The sequence below is a fragment of the Marmota flaviventris genome, chromosome 5 (genome assembly GCF_047511675.1).
Source record: "Marmota flaviventris isolate mMarFla1 chromosome 5, mMarFla1.hap1, whole genome shotgun sequence".
NCBI lineage: Eukaryota > Metazoa > Chordata > Mammalia > Rodentia > Sciuridae > Marmota > Marmota flaviventris.
Genome location: NC_092502.1, coordinates 127,350,813 through 127,372,875, shown reverse-complemented (window position 1 = coordinate 127,372,875; position 22,063 = coordinate 127,350,813). Strand labels below are relative to the sequence as shown.

At 34.2% G+C, this 22,063-nt stretch overlaps 1 protein-coding gene across 2 annotated transcripts in view; it reads left to right on the top strand.

Annotated features, from left to right (window-relative positions):
• The window catches only part of Parp8 (poly(ADP-ribose) polymerase family member 8), a 169,961-nt gene that overhangs the window by 126,145 nt on the left and 21,753 nt on the right, over nucleotides 1–22,063 (top strand). For both annotated transcript variants that reach the window (XM_027954404.3, XM_071612610.1), the window contains 6 exons: nucleotides 1,046–1,112; nucleotides 5,990–6,115; nucleotides 6,619–7,183; nucleotides 8,910–8,960; nucleotides 9,066–9,161; nucleotides 20,525–20,617. In XM_027954404.3, the coding sequence (XP_027810205.2) occupies nucleotides 1,046–1,112; nucleotides 5,990–6,115; nucleotides 6,619–7,183; nucleotides 8,910–8,960; nucleotides 9,066–9,161; nucleotides 20,525–20,617 (998 nt within the window). The remainder of the gene's footprint in view (nucleotides 1–1,045; nucleotides 1,113–5,989; nucleotides 6,116–6,618; nucleotides 7,184–8,909; nucleotides 8,961–9,065; nucleotides 9,162–20,524; nucleotides 20,618–22,063) is intronic.

Here is a 22,063-nt window from a genome sequence, read left to right as displayed (position 1 = left end):
TTTGTTTCCACTTGAGTGTAAAAGGCATCTCAAACTTAAAATGTTTAAGATCAAATAACCAAATTTATCACCTCTTGAAATTTGTTCCACCTGCAGTTTTTCATATACCAGGAATTTCTAAATTTCATCCTGCTCAGAATCTTTGGTTTTGCCATTGACTCCTCTGTTTCCCACATCTAAGATCTAACCCAGTGAAATCTGTCCTAGAAAGTATGAATCCAAAGTGTTCATCCTCTCCACTGATCCAAGTCACCATAGCTCTTGTCTCTGCAGTAGGTTCTTGAGCCATTTTTCTACTTCTTTTGCCCTTTGATTAAGAGATCCCATAAATCTCTATCCATAGTCCTCTGCCTCCATCTCCTAAAATGCGACTTGTCCATTTCTGTCTCTGCAGATCTCCAGTTGTGTCTGTTTTCTTATGCATTTTTTGTCTGTCTCCTCCCACTGCATTGCAGGCTTTCCCAGGGCAGGATACATGAACACTCTTTTATTCTTTCATCTATTGTTACTGATACAATGGGCACCTGATAAATACTCAAAACCAGTGAATAAAAATCGTTGAGAAAATTTTTTTTGAGTGGAGTTGCTAATTTCAAGAAATAGCTATTTATAAAGAAATATATAAATATATGGTAAAAATATGAATCATATGAGACGCTATATAGTAAAAAATAAGTCTCATGCTTTGGCCTCTTATTGTTTTTTTCTAAAAGTATATTGTATGTCTATGCAAACGATGTCTGTCTTCCACTTACGAATTTGTACACTAACTTTTCTATGTTTCTACTTAAGCTATTGTTTTAGAGATTATTTTCCATAGTTGCACATGATTTACATCCATGTACATTTATATTAATAATGGTCCAAAATGATCTCATGTGCATGTACACACACACATATATATGCACACATATACATAATGTAAATATCAATATATAGAACTGCATGCATACTATTTTTAACTTCATGTATATGCATGCATATCCTGGCTGATGATTGAGTTTTAATTCAGTACTTGATTGTAATATTTTTTTTTTCTTTCTAGTTCCCACTGTTGATGTCTTTCAGATTTCCACAAAAGAGCGATTTGGATTGGGACATCAACTAAAAAAGTAAGTCTGCAAAAGAATAATAAAAAGGAATTTCTATTCAAGAGAATTCTCATGTTGTTCATTTTCAGCGTCTTACTCAGTAAGATCTGTTTGAAGTGATTACCTTAGGAAAGGAAATCATCCTGATGCTAAGTGCTGCTTCCATAGTTTTGTTAGCAGAGCTCTCTGTCAGTCGGTCCAGGCCTATCTGTTTGCCAGCCCGGATCCACTATGTTTCTTCCAGTATCCTGCAGTTTATAACCAGGAAGGCTGGCCCATGTAGACACAGAGTCTGGTGGTGTCTTTAACCTCACCAACAAAGGGAGCAAGGAGCCTAAGGTGGGAATGTTTACTGCCCTGGTTTCTTCCCCAGGCAGTCACCTTGAGCTGCCTAGTCTTTCAACAGCAGCTTCCTGTTTGGCTCCAGGATGCAGCATTTGCCTGACTGTCCTTACCAGGTCTGTTGGTTGTTTTCACTGCCATCTTCATGGGACTTGGAGGAGTAATAGAAAAGCAGTCTCTGGCCCTGGGATACTGTACTAATCCTTTCCTAATCCTCTCCCTTACCTACAGCTGTGAAACATTCCTTTTGAAACTAAGCTCTTTATTTCCCAGTTGAATCTTGACTAGTACAGTGACAGTTTATATGTTATAAATTAATTTGTTTATTCAATAATATAATATGCATGTAGTTAATTTGCATAGACATTCTTGAATATGTTCTTATTAGTACACATACCCTTCCGTTTATATAGTCACTAAGATTTTGACACAGATCTGAAGTAGAAATAAATGGGAGTAGGTTTTGAACACCAGGAAAAGATGAGTGAAGCTCTTGTGTTTGACTTCATAAAATCTCATTGAGGCTTAATGATAATTTTTTCATTGTTTAACACCAATTTCGTTTTGTTTTCTGATTTTTATGTCTAACTTTAAACTTAAAACTCTTAAAACAACAACAAAAACCCAACTCTGATACAGCCCAAAACAAGGGCAACAGAAAGAGTTATGTCTTTGAGCAGAACCATAGTGGTCATTCAGTTCTTCCTAAAGTGGAGTGATTATTGGTATGAGCTGAGGCAGAGGCCTGGGGGCCTGTCAGTTTATGATTTTGCTTGCTATGGTTTCCCCTGAAGGAAATAATGATGCTGTCCATGTGCTCCCCTTTGTTGAACTTCCACAGGGGAAAATGTGGCTTCTTCCTCAGACAGTCTTGATGAGCCAGCCTTTCTTAAGAGGACGTGAAATACCCGTGTTGAACTGAGGGCATTTTTATTGTATTTATTAACTTTCAATTTTTAAAAAGTTGACAGGTAACACTATTTATTTACAATATGAAGTAAAGGTACACATTCTGATGGCTAAATCTAAATACTTCACAATGCATTTGCATTTTTCAAGAATGATTTTTAATTACCTTTATTAACATGTGTAAACATGAAAATTATACATATTAATAGTGTGATATTTTGATATATGTATACATTATACAATATTTAAATATATCTCTCTGAAACAGTTATGTCTTAATGGCAAAACATTCAAAATTTTTTCATGTAGTTTTTTTTTTAATATATATATATTTTTAGTTGTCAATGGACTTACTTATTTGTTTATTTATATACAGTGCTGAGGATTGAACTCAGGATCTCACATATGCTAGGCAAGCATTCTACCACTGAGCCATAACTCCAGCCCCTCTTGTAGACTTTTTGAAATATATAGTACACAAATGTTGTTTGTAGTTACCCTGTTGCACAGTTGCACACTAGAACTTCTTATTCTTACTTAATTCTAACTTAGAGCTGTTGACCAACCCTACCCATCCCTACTTTCCAACTCTCCTAGCCTCTGCTAACCACCATCTGCTCTCAGAATCTCTGAGATCAACAGTTTTAGACTCTACCTGTTCGTGACATCACATAGTACTTGTCTTTCTATGCCTGTCTTATTTCACTTCATATAATGATCTCCAGTTTTATGCAAGATGTTGCAATTGACATGATGTTATTATATTTTTTAAAAGACAGAATAGTTTTCCTTTGTCTGTATAGACCACATTTAAATGGGCCTGGGGGAAACTCTTGTAAATCCCCATTGCTGAGTTTAAATATGTACAAGTATAGAATTAGATAGCAAATCCTTAATGTTTAGAAGTCTGCATCTCTGAAACTAAAGTCAATTTACAATGTATGTTCAGCACATTATATTATGCAGTATTCTCTTATAAGGACTCACAGGAGACTTTCTCAGTTTTCTATTCTAGGATTAGGTATGATTTTCCAGTCCCATTGGTTTTATTGGATCAGTTGGATTTTGTTTTCTGCTATTGAGTCTATGTTCCACGCGTCTTGGAGAGTTCATGGAACCTGCCCCACATGGGGAGGTGCCACACATTTTGGCACAGTTTTTTTCTTTCTGTGATTTTTCTCCTCATCAAATTCCCTCCCTTGTTTTTATGCTATTCTATTTTACCTGCTTTTCTCTAATGTGCTTTTCTAATACAAAAGAACTTTATTTTTTTGTTAAAAGTAAAATGGAGGTGACCAAAAATAAGAATTATAAAAGCCCAGAGGTCCAGGAATAAATGACTTTCTCCCCTTCATAACTTCTGAGTACATCAGATGGGCTCAGAAAAAGAAGTTGTAGATATAATACAACTTTTTTTTTTTTAAGAGAGAGAATTTTTTAATATTTGTTTTTCAGTGGACACAACATCTTTATTTTATTTTTATGTGGTGCTGAGGAGCAAACCCAGCGCCCCGTGCATGCCAGGCAAGTGCGTTACCACTTGAGCCACATCCCCAGCCCCCATAATACAACTTTTAACAACCTGGTAGAATAGGTACTAGGTTTTATTAATGTTCCCATTGAAATGATTATTTGATAAATTTGCTTTATTTTTTAAAGATTGATTTTAGGTTGAAAATTTGATATTATAAATCATGTTTAGTCTGATACAAGTTTAAGTTTCCTTAACTGGGTTTTCAACTTAAATGCCAATCAGAGCCACATACTCAACATTTAAATTCATGCTGTTAATTCAATATGATGGATATTGCTTTGTTGAAATTCACCTCTCATGAGAATAGTACTGACTGCTCTTAAACACAGATTTTTTGACTTCAGCATGATGTTGCCCAAGTGTACTGACTTTTTTCCTGGGACCCATGTTCCCAAAGCTGGTCATAATGTTACCGCTGTTTACCGGTGACCAGTCCTGCTTCCCCACATGTTGAAGTTTGAACATTAGAGAAGCACACCGAGGCAAGCATATGAAGCAGGGTTTATTTAAAAAGGGGTAACACAGACTTCTCCCACGAAGGAGAAGGGGGCCACAGCTGGTAACATGGTATCCCCAGAAGCGAGGTCTTCTGCCCTTTTTATATGTCCTAGGCTTTCTTTGTTCTCTTTTTTCCCCCCTCCTCTTTCTTCTTTCTGTATATGTGACTAGGACCAGGAACTGCATGGTGGGGTGGCCAAAAGGTGAGCAATAGGTGGGCTGAAGGGGGAAGGGCAGGATGGAGTAGACAAGGACACATTAACAACCTTATGGCTACCTGTAGGGAAGGGAAATTCTTGGGACAGGTTACCTTGGCAACAGGTTGGAGCAGGGGCAGGTTCTTGATAAAATCTCTGGGGACAGTCTCCAACTTCCCAGACTCACTCAAAATTGTCCTCCTAGATCTGTCCTGATTCAATTTACCTATCTACACTGACTGCCTGTCTAATTCTGGCTTCAATAACATTGCTTGTCACCTGATTCAAATGTATGCTTTACCTTGAAATGGTTTTTCTCTTTTATCATCAGCACGTGGCGACTGTAGAAATTCTTGGTGCCAGCACATTAGTAAACCCAGACTCAGGTGTGGATACTTAGATCTTTTAGTGGTTCTCTATGTGAGAAGGTGGTCATTATGCCAAAAGGGTTTGTAGATATACTTCTTGTTACCACTGTTGTTAAGTGACTTCTAACAAACAGTTCATTTCTGTTGCATCCCAGAAAAACTAGGAATTTGAATTCCCGACGTGCATCAAATTTAAAAAAAAGAATTCTGATTTTAGGTCTTAGAGTCGCCCTTCATCATGCTAAAGTAACATGAAAATAAGAAAATTTTAGCCATTTTATCCTGTTTAGTTTTGTTAGGAAGTACTTCCTGGCATTCTTACGGAATGGTGCATAAGGACAGGGATTATTTTATAGGAGGAAAAGAATCTACATCTGCTTGGTACAAAGGCTATTGTCGCTGGAGAGTTTTTGTTCTTTACAGGGAGAAATGATCCTAATGATGCTATTATACTTAAGTCCTGCTGAAATTTTGGGTGGAAAAAACTTGAAGTGTAGAATAAAATTTCCCCTTTTTCTTGAACTCTAAAGGCAAATTTTCTGCGAATTTGCCATTAAGTTATCATTCCTTGCAGTTTTACTCTTTTTCTCACCACTTATACTACTTGAGGACCCAGAATAATTCCATGTGTTCTTTCATTTCCTTGAAGAAAATTAAAGAAGGAAATTAAGTAAAAGAAATTGGCTTTACTTAATCAGATTTTTTTTTCCACTTAAGCTAAAGTTGCTGATCCTGAAGACTGTTCCCATTTTTTTTTTTTTATTCTTCCATCAGCCAGTCAGTCATTTGGATTGTTAAATCATAGCTATAATATAATTTAATTGTTTTAATAATGAGTAATTATTGTCAATTATTATGGTATAGTCACAGTATCATCCTGGTAATTTGCTATATAATTCTTTCATATATATGAGAAATCTTATATGATTCTAATTTGCACCTATTGATTACAGAATGCTTTTCCTTTGATCATCATCTTCTCAATAACTATAGAATATGAATTTAAAGTATCTCAGAATTGTGATAACACAATTATCTTTTAATTGACAGAATCATGCAGACATTTGTTACACAGCAGTGGAAACAGAGCAAAGAAAAGTCCAATTGCCTACACAATAAAAAGCTATCAGAGAAGAAAGTGAAGTCTCCCCTGCATTTATTTTCTACCTTGCGCAGGTTGGTAATAGGCATCTTTGTTGTTGCCTTGTTAGATAATGAGCTTGTGATAGTCAGTTATTATTCAGTTTAAAGCATTCTTTTTTTGATCTTGGCATCTGTTTATTTTCTTTATGAGTTCAAAGAAATGTCTACGTCACACCTGTTTCGTGGAATGCTTAGATATTCACATGTGTTTAGAGTTTAATTTCATGTTGATTAAACTTAAATTTTTTGTTTCCTAATCACATAACTCCTTATCCAAATTTTCCCTATTGGACTTTGGAGTAGGTAGGAAGGAGAAAAGTTGTAGGATCTTCTTTAGCTTTTCAGGAAAAATGTGATTTATTTCCTGTGATCACCCACAGGTATCTTTATGTGATTTTTAAATGGGTAGGCTATACTTAAATGAGGTGGTAACTATGCACAACAGTAGGGTGCAGTTTGAGCATGGCAACATTTCTCTCTCCATGGTCCCTTGAACCCATGAGTTTACCTGTATTAATTGTTGTTTCATTTCAAAGGTCGCCAAGTTATCCTCCCCCTGGTTGTGGCAAAAGCAAATCCAAACTGAAATCTGAGCAAGATGGAATCTCCAAAACACACAAACTACTACGGAGGACTTGTTCCAGCACAGTCAAGGCTGAGGACGTGTGTGCTGCAAAGTCCCACAGGACCTTTGGTCGCTCCCTGTCCAGCGACCCCAGGGCTGAGCAGGCGATGACAACAGTTAAATCGCACAAACTCTTGAACCGTCCCTGCACTGCAGCTGTGAAGCAAGAAGACTGCCTCACTCTAAAGTCCCATAAATTATTGACTCGATCTTGTTCTGGAGACCCACGATGTGAGCACAACACCAACTTGAAGCCCCACAAACTGTTAAGTAGGTCTTACTCCAGCAATCTCCGAATGGAAGAGCTGTATGGACTGAAAAACCACAAATTGCTCAGCAAGTCTTACTCCAGCGTCCCCAAGTCATCCAAAACTGAGCTTTTCAAGGAACCTAATGCAGAGGGCAGGAGGCTCTCTCTTACCTCAGGGCTTATTGGTATCTTAACACCATCTTCATCTTCATCTTCCCAGCCTGCTGTGCGTAAATATTTTCATCTTTAGTTCTTAACTGTTATGTAAGGGGCAGTGGAATTTTTCCTCCATAACATCTGGTGGAGGGAAGAACTGAGAATGGTGGATTTTATTTTAAAAATTTGTTATTTTCTTTTCTATTTGGATGTTGTTCTTGCACCAGACATTTACAGCTGGTACCTGAAAAGTTAGTTTTAAATCTGAAAAAAAGCGATGTAGTTATTGATTTGAGGTCCATTTCAAATTCCTGCCATACTAGTGAATGCTACTAAAAGGAAGTCAGTTGAATTCCTGAAACTTTTCCTTTTAAGAAAGCCTATAATTTGAGTGTTTTATTAAGTATGTTTATTTGATCTCTGCCTTTTTCCACGTGGAACACCATATTTGTCTTATAACTAGATTAAGAATAATCTACTTTCAGTTAAGATGGGAACTTTTGCACATGAAGGATGCCACTGATAGTGAGAAGCAATATGGACAAGTATATATCCCAGAGCCTCTCTTGAAGATGATCTTAATGTTCACATTATACTAAAACTCTTCTGGTGGTCCTGGAGCCAGGAGATGACTATAGTAATAATTTCTTTGGGTGGTGCTTTAAACAAAATTTACCTCATAAATTATGGCCATTAAAGCTCATTTCAGGTAAAAAATTAGATTATATTATTTACATTCTCAAAGCAGTCGGTTAAAAACTTTTGTTTGCTTTTTCTAGATAATGTTCACACATATGTTGGGAGATGCATGTTTAGCTATGACCAATGATATGAATACATCTAGCCATAAAGGAAGTTGATAAAAATAAGATACTATTTTCAGAAAGTTACTCTTCTGTAGACTTAGTTCTAAAGTCAAACTATAAATTATGCTGTAAAGTTATAAATTTGTGTATGTTGATAATTTTCTGTGAACATCCTAAAAGCCCATTTCTATTCAAAGATAAGTTTTGACAACCTGGAGAAAGTGATGTTGAATAATTACATAGCTAAATATTTCCCATGACAGTTTTTTCCAAGAAAAATAATTTCAGATATTCTGTGAAAGAAATGTATAAATGTTCTTCTATATGGCTGTGTATATAGTTTAGTGATGTGCCACATTCAATAGCTGTTTAATATTTCCTTAGAGGAATAATCGTATTTGAGTATAAAATAAGATTGAAATGTCCTAATTAGGAGCTATGAGCTTTTGCTGAAAAGTAATAGAGACAATTATGTGTGTGTGTGTGTGGTGCTGGGGATTAAACCCATGGCCTTGTACATGCAAGGCAAGCACTCTACCGACTGAGGTATATCCCCAGCCCCTGTTTGTTTAATATTTTTTATAGTTGTAGATGGCCCTAATACCTTTGTTTGTTTGTTTGTTTGTTTTAATGTGGTACCAAGGATCAAACCAGTGCCTCACGTATGCTAGGCAAGCGCTCTACCACTGAGCCACAATCCTGCCTCAGCAATGGATTTTTGATCATGCAAACATCCCAGTCATTTTTAGTAGAATATCAAAATTAATGCTACTGTTTAGCTTAGGTAAAGATTGCAGTAGTAATGTCAGAAAGGATATTATAATAGAACAAATAATTTATAAAATCTTGATTGCATAATCAATGACAGTATTTCATGTGATCTTCTAAAGATCACTTCTGTATTAAAAGAAAGCTAAAAGGTAAAAGGCTATAATTCATGCATTTTCCCAATTAAAAAATTACTTGGTTCTTTTACTTTGTTTTTTATAGCCAAATGGTGCAAAATGCATTCCAATACGAGACCGTGGCTTCCTAGTGCAGGTATGAGTCAAGACTCTATCTTTTGTGGAAATATTTTAGTCCTTACTGGGCTTTCAAAACATTTATGAACACTGCTGAATTATTTCTTTCTGTTGTTTTATTCAGACAATTGAGTTTGCTGAACAACGGATCCCTGTATTGAATGAGTACTGTGTGGTTTGTGATGAGCCACATGTGTTTCAAAATGGCCCCATGCTTAGGGTAAGTTCTTGCTGGTAGAGTATCAGTATTGGCTTAGAATATAAATGAAAAATGTTGAAATGTAAAAATAAATAAGTAATTTACCTTATGTTAAATATTTTCTTGAGCAAATTAGTTAACATACTGAGTGGTATAATTTACAAAAATGATTAGTATTATTTCTGAAGGGAGTCTGTGAAAGAGCAAGTAGTTTGGTATTGGGAAAATGTTTGTTATGTGTCTTTTATCTGTCTATCCATTTGTACTTATATCTATCCTGATGTTAAGTGTTAGATATTGTAGACTTAATAAATACTGTTTATAAGGTCAAATAACAAGGATACTTAGACAGTAATTATTAAAAATTCTACAATTTAAGATGCTTACTTTAAGGAGGAGACTGTATGCCCTATGTTGGTTAGGAGAGGTACACAGTAGCAGTAGGAGAATCAAAAGAAAGATTTCCAAAAATTGCCAACTTGACACATTTGGGACATTATCAAGGGAACACGGTAGTAATGATCACTGTACATCTGTGCACTTTGGGGGAGAATTGTTTAGTTTAAAAATTTTTTTCCAGTTTTTTCTGATAAACTTCATATAACATTTAAATCACGGAAGTATACAATTAAGTGGTTTTAAATGTACTCATGATGTTGTGCAACATTCAATACCAATTCCTGGACATTTCTTTACCATAACTATTGGCTGTCATTCTCTACCCTCATTCCATGGCAACTACTAATCTACTTTTTGTTACTTCTCGATATTTGGTATAAATGTAGTCATACAATATGTGACCTTTCATCTTGGGCTTCTTTCACTTAGTATCATGATTTCACTTTTCATTCTTGTAGCATGCCTCAGTACACTTCACTCCTTTTTATGGCAGAATATTCCATTATGGATATACCATATTTGATTATTCATTCATCAGTTGATGGAATTGCTGAGACATGTTAAATTGTAATTAATCTGTGTGTGTGTGGGAGGGGTACTTCAGCTCAAACTCAGGTTTGCACATGGTAGGCAAGCACTCTAGCGGTAGGCTGTATCCCCAGCCATTTTTATTTTGAGACAGGGTCTTCCTAACTTGCCCAGGCTGGTCTTGAACCTGTGATCCTCCTTCCTCAGTGCGCCTAGTAGCTGGAATTACAGATATGCACTACCACCCTGGGCTTGTTTAACATTTTGTGGAATGGATAAGCTGTATCATTTTATATTCCCACTAGCAATGTACGACATTTCAGTTTCTCCACTTCTGGTTATTCTCTTTTTAAAAAATCATAGTCATCTTAGTGATGTAAAGCAGTAGTTCATTGTAGTTTTGACAAGCACTTCTCTAAGAACTAATGATTTTTTCTTGTGCTTAGTGACCATTTGTATGACTTTATAGAGAAATGTGTATTCAAATTCTTTTTCCCATTTTTAAATTGGATTATTTTTATTTTTATTGGTGAGTGCTGAGTAATATATTTTGAATTCTAAATTTTTATTGTTAGATCTTTATCATGTATATGATTTGAAAATATTTTCTTATGCTCCATGGGCTATCCTTTCATTTTCTTGGTAGTGTCTTTTGACACAGATTTTTATATTTTGAGAGTGTCTAATGTATCACAGTTTTTCTTTAGTTATATGGGTTTCTAAGGAACCATTGCACAGCTCAAAGTCACAGGATTTACAGTTAATATTGTATTCTAAGGTTTTTATGTATAAGTCACTGATCCTTTTTGAGTTAATTTTCAGTATGTGGTGTGAGGCTGGGGTTCAGATTCATCCTTGCAGGTAGATAACCAAATGTTTCTTTTCCTATTTGTTGAAGTGACTGCTTCTGTACTGAATGATCTTGGCACCCTTGTTGAAAATATTTGAACTTAGATGTACTGGTTTATTTCTGGACTCTCAATTATGTTTTCACTGGTCTTTATATCTAAGACTGTACTACTCTGTCTTGATTAATGTAGCTTTGTAGTAATATTGAAATCCAGAAGTATGAATTCTTTTTGATCTCCTTTAATAGGATTGTTTTGACTGTTTGGGGTCCTTTGCATTTTCTAACCAATTGTGTGGTCAACTCGTCTTTTTCTGCTAGTAAAGGCAGTTAGAATTTTAATAGATTTGCACTGGATTCCTAGATTAATTTGATTGTAAACTGAATGTTTATGTACCCTCATAGTTTGTATATTGAAATCCTAGCAGTCATGTGATATTGTATTAGGAGGTGGGATCTTTGGGAGGTGATTATGTCATAAGAGTGGAGCCTCCATAAATAGGATTAGTCCTTTTCTAAAAGAAAGCACATGGAGCCCATATCCCTATACCATATGAGGACACAGCAAGCTCTGTCAGTGGTCTTATGGTGAACCAGGAAGTCGGCTGTCATCAGACACTGAATCTGCTCACACCTTGATTTTGGATTTTCCAGCATTCAAAACCACAATAAATAAATATTTGCTACTCAATCTAAAATATTTTCTTAATGAACAGTTTGAGTGAATTTTAAGGCACAGTCTTAAATTAAGCTATCCAATCTATTACCTCAGGATGTCTTTCCATTTATTCAGGTAATTCAAAATTTCTTTCAGTGCTATTTTGTAGTATTTCAGTATTCTATTGCACTGTTTGGATAAGCTTAAAATTATTTATATATTTTTATTTTTATATTTACTTATTTTTATATTACTGTAAATAGAAGTATATTATTTTCTTTTTGTGTTATTTTTTGTTACTATGTAGAGATACAAGTGACTTTGGCATGTTAAGTTGGCATTCTACAAGTTTGCTGAACCTTATTTATTAGTTCCAGTAAGTTATTTTTGGATTCTTTAGTGTTTCTCTATACATAATCATCTTATCTGTAAAATAGAGACAGTTTAGCTTTTTCTTTTCCAATCAGGATTCTTTGTATTACTTCTGCTAACCCAGTTGTCCTGGCTGGAACCTTCAATACCAGACTGATTAGAAGTGGAAAGAGCAGAAAGTCCTTGTGATTCAGGGGGAAAGTTTTTAATCTCTCCCTGTTGTGGATTTTTCCTAGATGTACTTTATCAGATTAAGAAATTTCCTTCTAGTCCTATTTGGTTGAATGTTTTTTAATCATCAAAGGTTTTTTTTTTTTTTTATGTTGTTATTATTTTTTCCCATGTCTTTTGACATGATCATGTTGAGTTTGGCTTTTCTTAATGTAATGTATGGTATGAGACTTTTTGTTTGTTTCTGTTTTTATTTCTATATATTGAATTTTTATTTCTGGGTTGAATCCCAGTTGGTCATGTGATATAATTTTTATATGCTGCTATAGTCAGTTTGTAGCTGTATTCATTTGGTATACTGTTACATTATTTACTTTTTTTGTAATATTTTTGTCTCTTTTCTGGTTGAGATATGTCAGATGTGTATTAATTCTTTTAAATATATGGTAGCATATTTATATGAGTAGAGTTGTTTTTAGTATTTGTCTTCTTTTTTTTTTTTATTTTACATACAGCAATACTAATGTCTATTTTATTCTGCTGCCCTTCCTATTCCCCTTCCCCTAGTATTTGTCTTCTTTTTAAAAAAATATTTTTAGTTGTAGGTGGACACAATACCTTTAATTAATTAATTATTAATTTTTTTTTTATGTGGTACTGAGGATTGAACCCAGTGCTTCACACATGTTAGGCAAGCCTCTACCACTGAGCTACAACCCCAGCCCTCTTATTATCTTCTTGATATCAGTGGAGTTTTTGTGGTATTCTTTGCTTGATTCTTGATGATGAAGATTTGTCATTTCTGTTAGTTAGCTTTCTATCCATCACTATAAGAAAATATCTGAAATAATCAAACAGGATTATTTTGGCTGAGCTTTGGATGTCTCAGCTGGCCCCAAGGATTTGTTTGGCCCTAGCATGTGGTGGAGCAAAACTAGTCACCTCATTGCCAGGAAGCAAGAGAGAGAGAGAGAGAGAGAGAGCAGTGGTTTGGGTTCCTGAGTCTTCTTCAAGGGCACACCCCAAGGACCTACTAGACTCCTACTAGACCTCACCTCTGAAAGGTTCAACCATCTCTCAAAGCACTTCCCTTGCGACCACTTGGTTAACTCAAGGCTCTTTCTGGGACCTTCACATCTAAATCAGAGTTCTCTCTTTGTTTTTCAAGCTAGGAGCTTATTGATTTTATGTATCTTTTAAAAAACAGACAAACAGACTCTTGTTTCCTTAATTTTTTCTCTATGGTTTCTTTTGATCTCATTTTTTTTCCTTTGCAGTCTTTATTGAAAGTAGGAATATGATAATTTCATATTATTATTGCTGAGGTGTCTGTTTCCATCTTGGGTTCGTTCAGTATTTCATGTATTTTGGGGTGAAGGGAGTCTTTTGTTAGGAGCAGATATTTATAATGTTACATGTTCTTTATGTTTCCATTGCTTTTCTCGTAAGTTTTGTCCCTGAGTTTTGTTTGATATAAGACAAAACTTTTCAATGATTATTATTTACATGGAATATCTTTATCCATGATTTTTTTTAAAAAATGTATTTTTGTCTTTGAAACAAAAGTCTCTTGTTGAGTGTTGGGGCTGTGCCTCAGTGGCAGAGTGCTTGCCTTGCACATATAAGGCACTGAGTTTGATCCTTAGCACCACATAAAAATAAACAAATAAAATAAAGACATGCTGTCCATCTACAACTACAAAAAACAATTTTAAAAAAATTTAAAGAGTCTCTTGTTGATACCAAATCATTGTATACTGTTCTTTTATGCATTTTGCTAATCTAATCTCTGTATTTAAAAGATATTATTAATAAGGAAAGACTTCTGCCATTTTGCTATTCCTTTTCTGTGTCAATTATATCCATTTTATTCTGCTTTTTCTCTTCACTGTTGCCCTTTTTTCTATACTAAACAGATATTTTTCTAGTATATCATTTTAATTCCTGGCAGGTAATTTGTGATGTATTTCCATAATAATAATCGTCCTAAGGATTAGGATAGACATTTTAATTTTTAAAATTCCAGTTTGGATTACTATCACCGAGATTTTAATAATATATAAAAAACTTTATTCCAAAATAGCTTCAGTGCCCCTCCCTTACACTGCTATGGATAAAGAGAAAAACTGCATCTTTTATATTGGGTGTTCATCAACATAGATCTATAATCATTGCTTTATGCTATTGCCTTTAATCTGGATAAGAAAAATCAAAATGTTAAAAAAGTAAGAAACACACTGTGTGCAGTCTTTTCTATGTACCTGTATGGTTACCTTTACCCCTGCTTTTCATTTCTTTCAGTGCACTCTCCAGGTTCTTTGCATTTCCTCCTAAAGAACTCCGTTTGTTTCCCGTGCGAAGTCTCTTCCAATGATGCACTCTCCATTTTGATCTGAGGATATTTTAATTTCTCCTTAATTGTTTGAATGGTAATTGTGCTGGACATAAGATTCTTGGTTGATAGGTCCTCTGCACTGTGAGCAGATTTGAAGTGCTCCTCTCTATAGCACTTTGAATTTGTCATCCTACTGCCATCTGGTGATTACCATCTCCAGTGAGAAATGATTTTGTTAAATTGAGGATCCCTTATGTGTATTGAGTTATTTCTCTCACTACTTTTAGGATCTGTTGTTTGTCTTTGGTTTTTAGCATATTTCACTATATTTTGAGTTCCTTGGATTTCTTGGCATTTTTCATTAATTCGAGTTTTTTTTTTTGTTTGTTTGTTTGTTTTAAATAACACCATGTATCTTCAGATATTCTTTCTGCATCTTTTCTCTCCTCTTGCCTTCTGGGACTCCCAAATCTGTAATTTTGTATGTGGTAGTGTCCATTAGGTCTTTTAGGGTTTATTTACTTTTCTTAATGAATTTTTATTGCTGGTAGTTTATAATAGCTGACCTACCTTCAAGTACATGATCCTTCTTTCTGCCTGCTTAGATTGGCTTTTAAGTCTTTCCATAATTTTTTCTTTCTCTTCATTTTAGTTACTATGCTCTCTAGTTCAAGAATTTCTTTGTGGTTGTGTTTTGGTGAATTCTATGTGTTGCTACTCTGTGGGGATATTTCTTTCCTTTTTTTTTCTAAATTAATTAATAATTTTTTTGTTTGTTGCCTTTAGCTCTTTGATCCTTTCATAAATAGCTAATATAAAGTGTTAGCATAGTAAGTTAAATATCTATGCTTTCTCTGTTACCCTTTTTCTCTCTCTTCTTTTAAATATTTATTTTAGTTATCAGTGGACCTTTACTTATTTATATGTATTGGTGAGAATCAAATCTAGTGCCTCACACATGCGAAGCAAGCACTCTACTACTGAGCTATGACCCCAGCCCTACCCTTTCTCTTAATTACCTTTTTCCTACATGTTACTTTCTTATTTCTTTGCATTTGTCATTATTTTTTTTATCAAAAACTTGACATTTTGACTATGATAATAGAGCTACTTTCGATCAGATCTCTGCTGTCCTAAAGATTTATTTTGTTGTAATTTCTTGTGTAATTTTTTTTTTCCAAATTATTTATGGTCTTGTTTGGCCCTTCAAGTTTTGTTCATTTAGTGGTCAGCTAATTGTTGAAGCACACCAAAAACCTCTTTCAGTTATTGTCAAGGGGCTCTGTGGGTAATGTCAGGGTATATATGAGATTCTAGTCCAGTTATTCTCAATATGTTTGAGTGTGTCTGTCACTTACTTGAGGAACGGAAATCCTGCTGAAACAAAGTCACTTGAGAAACCTGACAGTCTATATTTTTGTGTATCTTCCTTGCTGTGGCCTTTAGACTGCTCTTAATAACTAAGGCTTTTATTTTCTAAATGAAGTTAATAACACTCAGTAGTCATTTGGTCACAGTTTGAGGCATGCCCATGAAAACCTGTGAGAAACTGAGCAGGGGATAAACCAGAGTATTCCCATTTTATCTTCTAAATATGAAGTAGGTAGATCTTCTTATATTTAGGTCTCACTTTTGAACAGTGAATGAAAAAGTACATCCTACTAACACCCTGTCTCCCCTCCAATTTATGGAACTTATAATTTCAGATTATAATTTCAGCTCAATAATCATGCCCGGAAACTTTTAGTTCAAAAACATGATTTTTAAACATACCTAACTGAATTTTGAGAAGACATTGATTTTAATGCTCAAACAGTATCTTTTTTGTATGAAACAAACAGGGACTCTGTTCAGGCCTCTTTGCCTTCCTGAGGATCTGCCTTGGTCCCTGTGGTGTTTTTCTCTCTCTCAGTAGACAGTAAACCTTTCCCCACACTGAATATGTTTCTTGACTTAAAAAAAAAAAAAAAAAATTCAAAGTGTTGACTAGTGTACTAAAAATACAGAGAGTTCAAGGCTTATGGGTTTGTGGTTCTTAAACTTTTATATAAACACCAGTTTTAAATCAGGAATTTATATTTAAATTGATTTTTTTGTAAGAAAGATTGTAGCAGTAAATTGAGTTTTGAAAAACTGTGGATACAAAAATTAAAATGCTGCAAAATGTAATTCAAAGAAAGTATACTTTTATGAAATACTTATCTTTGTGTATGCATTGAGTTAAAACTGCTGCAGAGATGGCTTGTCTAGTTTCTTATATTAACACTTAAATAGCTCTTTATGCCTCAAGGAGATTTTATACATACCGTATCTCACTTGGTTCTCTTATCAACTCAGGCAGCTAGATGTTATTTTTCTTCTCACTTTACAGTTAGAAAAACAGATAAACACATGTGCTTCAAGTGGACAAGGTTCTACTTCTATGTGTTTTATATATTGAACTTACACAAAATACTGTTTGAACAAAAAGACGATAGCAGAAATGTTTGAAAACCATTCCTGATACTATATTTATCTCTATTCATAAATACATAGCTAAATTCTCTTTAGTAAGAGTTGCATCATTTCTCTTCAGTAAAGGATAATTTAAATTCTTTGACAATACAACTTTTCTAAAGTACAGTTAGATTCTAAAATATTCATTAGGGCTCAAGAAACATTTTGAAACCTTTTTTTTACTGCATTTAAATTCCTCTGATTCAATTGAAAAAGTGAATGAAAAAGTGCATCCTACTAACACCCTCTCTCCCCTCCAATTTGTGGAACTTATAATTTCAGATTCTGAAACAGAAGCTAAATAATCATGCCCAGAAACTTGTAGTTCAAAAACATGATTTTTAAACATACCTAACTGAAACCTTTTAAAATAAATTATATTTTAGGGACACATATAAAATTCTCTGTGCTTTTAAATGGTACATAATGAAAATATATTATGTTTATGTTGACAGTGGAGGGATTTGCCATGGTTTTGTTGTCTAAATTATATGAATTAATTGTTTCAAGACAATATAATAATACATTAATAGCAAATTATACTTTACAAATTCAAACTAGTAGATATATGGTAAACTGAAAAATGAATTAGTAAATAATAACACACACTTGGTTACATGTAGGCATAAATAAATTTGTATGAAAGTATTGTAATAAAACTCATCATTACACTTACCTGGTAATAGTTATTTAGTGATGGTGCTGTTTTGAATTAGGATTAGTGCTTTCTGTGTAAATAATGTCAGTGGAGGTATGAAGGTTGGTGTGGTCAGAGGATAATCGTTTCAAGGCAGAGAAGGCCTGTCCACAGTGTAAGTACTTAAGTTTCACTAAGGAAAAATGATTCAGTTTTCACTAAGGAAAAATGATTCAGTTTTTCATCCTCGAACAGGATGCCCCTTCTGGGAGCAGACATCTAATCTTGATCGCCTAGTGTTATTTGAGAATTTTCTTTTCGTGTGCCATCTTGTGTTGACATTTTGAACTCTTAAATGTGAATAAACAAGAAAGGATTGCTACTATAAAAAAAGTAAATAAATATGGAAATATTTCTTTGAAAAATAAAGTAATTTTCATCTTACTTTTTGAATATTTCTTGAACTTTCTAATCCAAGTAAGTAAAACATAGAACTGCTAATTAAAATTTCAAGACATGTTTACTTATCGTGGTGTTGGTGTGTTAATAAATTAATGACAACTTTATTATCTCTGTAGTTGGCTATATTAAAAAAATGAAAAGAAATTTATTTTCATAAGAATGTGATGTATACTTCTACCTTCAGCAGGTTTTCTAGTATGCCTAATTTTTGCCTGATCACCTCTTTCCAATTTATAGTAACAGGATATTACAAGAAACTTGCCTTACACATTTGGGTCTGGGAAGGAGTGCTACTTTCACACAAAAACATACAAAAAAGAACACGAATGTCCATAATGTGATAATGTCATCATTTTATTATAAGATTGCAGCTTCATTACTTCAAATAATGGACCACTTGGCAAGTTTATGTGATTTGGAACTATAGAGGTTAGAACATAAACAGGTCTCTGAGGGGATTAAACAGATGAAAGCATTATAGGAAGCCCTGAAAAGTAAAGAATAGGGATGTCTTAGTGAAATTGCTAAAAATCATAAGAGACCAAGTCAGAATACTCTTGAATACCCAGGATTGGCAATAATGTGTTATGACAGAGATATGTAAAACCAGCTGTGTCTATTAAAATTTCCCCCATGTCCTTGAAATTTTTTTGTTAACTTTATTTTTTTAAGAGTAACTGTCACAGCCTTCTTTTTAATTTTTTTTTTTTTTTTGTAGTTGTAGATGGACAGAATGCCTTTGCTTATTTTTATGTGGTGCTAAGGAGGATCAAACCCAGTGCCTTACACATGCTAGGCAAGTGCTATGCCTCTGAGCTACAGCCTCCGCCCTTGTGTTAACTTTTAAAAAATTAACTATAAATCTACTATAGTGATGTATTATATTTCAGTAAAAGAAATAATTTGGTGCTGAAGTTTCTATTGTTATATTCTCTGGAATGTATGTGTGTACATATTTATATACACATGTGTTATCATACACACATATATTTAGACATGTATTTTAATGATCACAAAGTATAGTTGATTGTCCAATGTTCAAAAGAAACTAATCATTATTCATGTCACTAATTAAGCATTACCTTGATATTCATCAATATACATTTGAGGGTAAAGTAAATAATCAGGAATGATCAGTGCTGTTACTTTTGATCAGACTACGTGCTTTGCCTCATGAAGTGAACAAAAGAAATAGCCTAATGTCCTTGGGAGAAATTGAGGTTGTAATATACACACATAGCTGTACATACACTGCCAAAATAGAAGATTAAGTTACACATTGAAGTTGAGGAGAAAGAAGTGGAATGGAAAAGCCTGCTGTGTGTATATCCATATCTATATCTATCTATATCTATATATATATGGCAATGTGTAGAGCTTGTGTCTGGAGACCTTTTTCAAATTAATTTCCTCCCACAGTCCCGATATTTCTGAAATGGAACCAGACTGCATTTTTAAGGCTGACAAGGGAAATATATCAATTCCGTTTTCCTCTTTAGGGGAGAGTCAACCAGAAATGTTTGTGATTGTTCAGCCCTTCTATCCGTAAAGCCACACATAGAGGCTCATTCTCAACAGAGATGTTCAGAGTGGTACCATACTTGCCCACTAGCTAAGCAAAAGACTAAGCCGTCCTCTAAAAGCAGTGAGCACAGGAACAGTGGCACTAACAAATGTCTTTTGTCTGCTGTGGAGAGGCACCATGGATTGCATCCTGTTAGGCTTCATCAGCTACCTAATGCAGTGTAACCAGGGAGATAAGATAAATCAAAGAGATGACACTATATTAGATTTGAAAGATGAGCACTTTTCCAAAGTAATTGCAGAATGCATATTTCAGTGCTGTTGACTTCAGGAGGTTATTGAAGTCCAGAGTCTTTGCAACAAAACCAGTCTTTCAAGAGCTGGGTAGCAAGTAAGCAGAGTCATGCTTATTTCTTGCAAACAAATTTCTTAAGAAAAAGAGGAGTTCTCCATTGTATATCTGTCTTGTAGAGCTTTTGTGTATAGTCTTGTTTTTATTTTATCATCTTAACCTTAGTATTTATTTATTTTTTTTTTAAAAAATGCATTTCATGGGGTTGTGGCTGTGGGTCAGTGGTAGTGCACTTGACTGGCATGTGTAAGGCCTATCAGTACACACACACACACACACACACACACACACATGCATTTCATGAGTCAAATGCGAATTTTGTAAGAGATACGGACTTCGCTTTTTAATATATTTTCATTTATTGCTGAATTGTTTGAAATGAAAGTGACTACAACTAATTGAAATTGATCATTTCTTATATCTTTACAATTCTTTATTAGTAAAAGATTCTACTAATTATTACCTAAATTTAAGAATGTATTTTTTTAAAAAACAAAACATTATGTTTTTTTTAACATTCCATTTATTATGTAGACAGTCATTAATCTAATTTTAAAATTGAGAAATGGAAAGTACTGTAATCAATTCCCATTTCTTTTTTAGCCTACTGTATGTGAACGAGAACTGTGTGTATTTGCTTTTCAAACCTTGGGAGTAATGAATGAAGCTGCTGATGAAATAGCAACTGGAGCTCAGGTACTAACTGATACTAATCGTTCCTTCTTTTGATTCAAAAAATTTGTTGTAGTCCAATAGTTATCTTCATTCTGCTTACTTTTTGTGGGAAATTTTCAAGAACTTCTTGTTGAATGCAAACTGGCACTTGATATTTTTTAGATGAAGACTAAATTTTCTCTTATCATCTTGTGTGTTTTTGACATTTTGCAGTTGCCAAGGGGAGAAATTAAACCAAATTTCTTTAAAGTATTATTGTAATTCTTGCAGGGTGAAATTGAGTTACTGAAATGTTTGCACATGTTTTATGTAAAACGCATTTGTAGAGTTATACTGCCATAAACTGGAAATCTGTTTATTTAAAACTGAACTTAAAAGATAATGGGAAGAATACAAAATAAAAGGAGAGCATTTGTTTTCAAGAAGGATATAAGAGATAGGAAGAAAAATTAAAGGAACAACTTGGAAGTAAAGAAGCAAGCTGTTTCTAGAAAGGAAAAGAATAAGTCATAAGGATGCCAAAATATATTATCACTTCATGCAACTTCATGAAAATTTCAGTCGTCTTTTTTTTTCATGTAGATTGTAACTAAATTACCAATTCATGTATGAGAAGAAATTGAAAACATTAAGAATTAATAAATGTTAATTAAGAGAGGTTAGGCCAACTCTTAAATCTTATTATGAAGTGCTATAAAATTTAAATAAAATACAGTATTATTGGCAAAGAAAAGGATGTTAGGTTATCCCCAAACCCAGTCATTATAAATACATTTAATATATGTTAAAAGAGGGATCACATCTTCTTTTGATGAAGAATTATGTAGTAAGTGAAATAAACACACTGGACCAACAATATGGGAGAAAATCTGTTTGACTCTTTCTTATTCTATTTATAAAATCATATTCCAAATAACTTAGAATGTTTGGGAAAATGATATGCATACTAGAGGAATGTAGCATGCCTACCTGAGTCGGTGTATTAGGCTTGTGCATTTATGCGGTTATTGGAAATCCTAAAGGAAATACCATACTTTTTCATGTTATGTGCTTCACTTGAAGAAATTATGAACATTAAGAAAGAAGTATCCAGAGCTGGGTGTGGTGGCACATGCCTGTAATTCCAGTGGCTCAGGAAGCTGAGGCAGGAGGATCACGAGTTCAAAGCCAGTCTCAGCAAAAGCAAGGTTCTGTCATGCTGTCAGTTACACTCTGTCTCTAATTAAAATACGAAATAGGGATGGGAATGTGGCTTAGTGGTTGAGTACCCCTGAGTTCAATCCCTGGTTCCTACCCCACCCTCCAAATAATGCCCATAATCTCAGCTGCTCGGGAGAGAATGAGACAGGAGGATCCTGAGTTCAAAGTCAGCCTCAGCAACTTAAGTCCTAAGCAACTCAGCAAGACCCTGTCTCTAAGTTAAAAAAAAAAAAAAAAAAAATGCTGGGGATGTGGCTCAGTGGTTAA